Source organism: Antrostomus carolinensis, unplaced genomic scaffold (assembly GCF_000700745.2).
Source record: "Antrostomus carolinensis isolate BGI_N321 unplaced genomic scaffold, ASM70074v2 scaffold1677, whole genome shotgun sequence".
NCBI lineage: Eukaryota > Metazoa > Chordata > Aves > Caprimulgiformes > Caprimulgidae > Antrostomus > Antrostomus carolinensis.
This window is the reverse complement of record NW_010325116.1, coordinates 87,793-90,820: the sequence shown is the minus strand read 5'-3', so window position 1 is coordinate 90,820 and position 3,028 is coordinate 87,793. Positions and strand designations below refer to the sequence as shown.

General features: G+C 34.8%; 1 protein-coding gene across 1 annotated transcript in view; it reads right to left on the bottom strand.

Annotated features, from left to right (window-relative positions):
- Window positions 1-744: 744 nt before the first annotated feature.
- Window positions 745-3,028, bottom strand: part of LOC104527384 (RP1 axonemal microtubule associated) — a 41,052-nt gene continuing 38,768 nt past the window's right edge. Inside the window, exons 14-15 of the mRNA XM_029085729.1 lie at window positions 1,796-1,852; window positions 745-900 (exon numbers count right to left, since the gene is read on the bottom strand). Coding sequence (XP_028941562.1) covers window positions 745-900; window positions 1,796-1,852 — 213 coding nt within the window. The remainder of the gene's footprint in view (window positions 901-1,795; window positions 1,853-3,028) is intronic.

The window sequence follows — 3,028 nt, the reverse complement described above, 5'->3', positions numbered from 1 at the left end:
GCTCTTCCCAGCCAACTAAAACAATGAAATGTCAATTCTATCACTAGCTACAAATCATTTGCTTTTTCTTGCTTGGAAGCTTCCCATCTGTTCAGTGATGGACACTGACAACAAATCTCAAAGCTGTTCAACACAGTGGACACAAAATCTTTTCTCTATTGCACAGCCACCAGCTATTTCTAGCTTTCATTGTTAGCAGCATGCCACAAAAAGTGGAAAAAAGTGGTATACCAATAAAAGTCCATTTACTGCTTTGAAAATCTAAGTAACAATTTAACATTGTTGTATGAATAAAATTAAACAAAATGTAATTTTCCACAAGATAACCTTCTCCACTCTCCTGATATTTCCTTTCTTAAGAGTGGGAAAGCTGAAATAAAAACTGCTAGAGGCCATTTCTGATAAGATGAAGTGACAGACAATCTTGGTTGTTTTCATAGAAAATATTAGCTCCTTTTCTCTTCCTTTTACTGAGTAACAAGGATTAAGGAAAACTCAAGCCTGTAATGAAGTAATATTTAACTCTATTTTAATGGCATCAGTAAGCCCTGCTTTATTGAGAATTTCCATTGACAGCCCTGCTCTCCCACAAAAATACAAAGGAAAATACTTTCCTCATTTCTACAAGGACACAGTGAGTGAAATATTCTTGCCACTTTGTAGTAAGGAGTGAATGGTAGGGATGACATTACAGTACCTTTCATAATGCTTCTGTATGTCTCGGTCACAATATATGTAAAACAATTAATAAGAAGAGTGGTTGTATATTTTGGTACTTCCTCTTTGCTGGTCAAAGCGCTCAAGATGACCCTGTACTGCTTGTGTCTGGCAGAAATCTGGCCAAATTCTCAATTTCAAACTGATTGCCAGTTCAGCATTTTCATTTCTTGATCTCTGTGACTGTGTTCACCAGATAAGAATACAATATTGTAATTCCACTGTTTTCTGCAGTTCTATTCCTAATCAGTTGGCTATGTTTGGTAACCAATCGTTCACCAAATTAAAAACTTCATTTTCCTGAAGGAGAAGAGACAAGCATACAGTCCAGTGATGGTGATCCAGGGTGTGCTGAGAGCTATTTTCTTGGTCCTGTATAGTTGACTAGAACAGGTCAGCTCCCTAGTGAGGGAGCTTTTTGACTGCAATAGCTCTCAAATCTGACTATGGGACAGAAGAATCACATAATCAATATACTAGTGGGGAAAGTACAATGTCTTTTGCACCATTAAAAAGAAATGAACACTGCCAAGCAGGCACACTCTAAAGTCTACTACTTTCCCTATAAAATCAGGAAAGACTGTGGTATAGCTGACAGCAAGATACCATCTTCCAGGTTTCCATAATCTGTGGTCAGAATGGGGAATAGACCCAGAAAATCAATTCCATCTCTAACTTGTCACTTCTTTCAATTCTTATACTCAAAAGTTTATTTGTTCAGTACAAAAAGAGATTTCTTCTGCATCATTTATTATTATAAAAAGAAAGAAATTAAGAAAAATTAACTAGCTAGGTAGGAGAAATTAAGTGTGGGCATAATAAACTTTTCACCTGGAAAATTACTGAAACACAACAAAGGAGACGGTGTCAATCTGGCTTTTACACTTTTGCTTTGAATTTGTCATTCAGAAACACTAATCTCTAAAGTAAACTGTAGACTATTAAGAAATTACATACATTTTATGACCTGTGGGTAGAAAAAGATGTTTCTCTCTCCAGTGTTAATGACTGGTTTAGTCTGGCCATCTGGCAGGAGACCAACATATATCCCTTTACTTTGCACTGATTCTAGACTTACAGATCCAGTTTCCAAATTCTTCTCAATTTTAAAGTGGCAGTATTCATCACCTGTGCCCTAGAAAATTGAAAACAGAAATGCAAATTCAACAATTGAATTAATAGTAGCTAGGCAAGTTGGGTGTTTCTTAAGAGCTGAATGTTACTAACTTCTAATAACATTTCAGATTAACTTTAGGCTCTTCACAATGTTCTACATTATTACACACACACACGTATATAGACGTATCTTGACCTTGCTTACTCCTTTGCAAACAGAAAGATTGATCACAATTTGAGTAAGCAAAAGACTGCATATGAAAGCATTCTGATTTCTGTTAGGATTTAAGCAAAATCTAGGATATAATCAAAGCATTTTCCCACTCAATCAGCTTATATCTTAATTATTCATTAGTGGGTTTTATCATCAATTTATTTTAGACTCAGTACCACTGAACATGTTTGTGCTCTGCCACATTCAAAACAATTATTTCATATCAAAAAACAAACACTGCATTAGTAAATATTGAGCCAAATGAGCAAATACTAATGTCTCGTTCTCTTTTTTACTCTCAAATGTAAAACTGCAATAATTAAACTCCTAGCAAGTGGAGAATGTTACAGGTCCAATAATCAGAATATTTCAACCATTCCCCAAGCCTAGTTTTATTACTAAATATACAGGCTACTGGGGAGGTATTCCAAGGATAAACTCTATGTGGTTGTCTCATGAAGAAAAAAAAAAAAAAAAAATCAGGTTCTTCATTTCAGACAAAACAGAGTAATTTGTAAAAGCAAGGATGTCAATATCACTTCAACATCTTCAAAACACACACCAGTATAACTGTGGTTGTTTAATAAAAATCAAATTAGCACAACTGAATCTTGATAGAGAGTCATCAGCTATCTAACAACAAATAAATTTAAACTAAGTTCACATTCTCAATAGTTTAAAAATATAATCAGAGCTTTACAATCAAGCGCCAAATAGAAATGATAGCTTCTCTTGCTATATTTCGCTGTCTTTCCTTGGGCAAATGAAGGAAAAGATCTGAAAAATTTTAAATCTTAATGTTTTATCCCATTTTTATCCAAGCAAGTAAAAAATATTCTCCGCTATCACTGACAATTTACAGAAGCTATCTGCAGAGGGAAATACAAACAAGAACTGCTTACTGTTCCATCACACTGGCCATCTTTGATCTTCAGATACATTCTTGGGTTTCTCACACTTTCAAACATGCATACTCCAGAG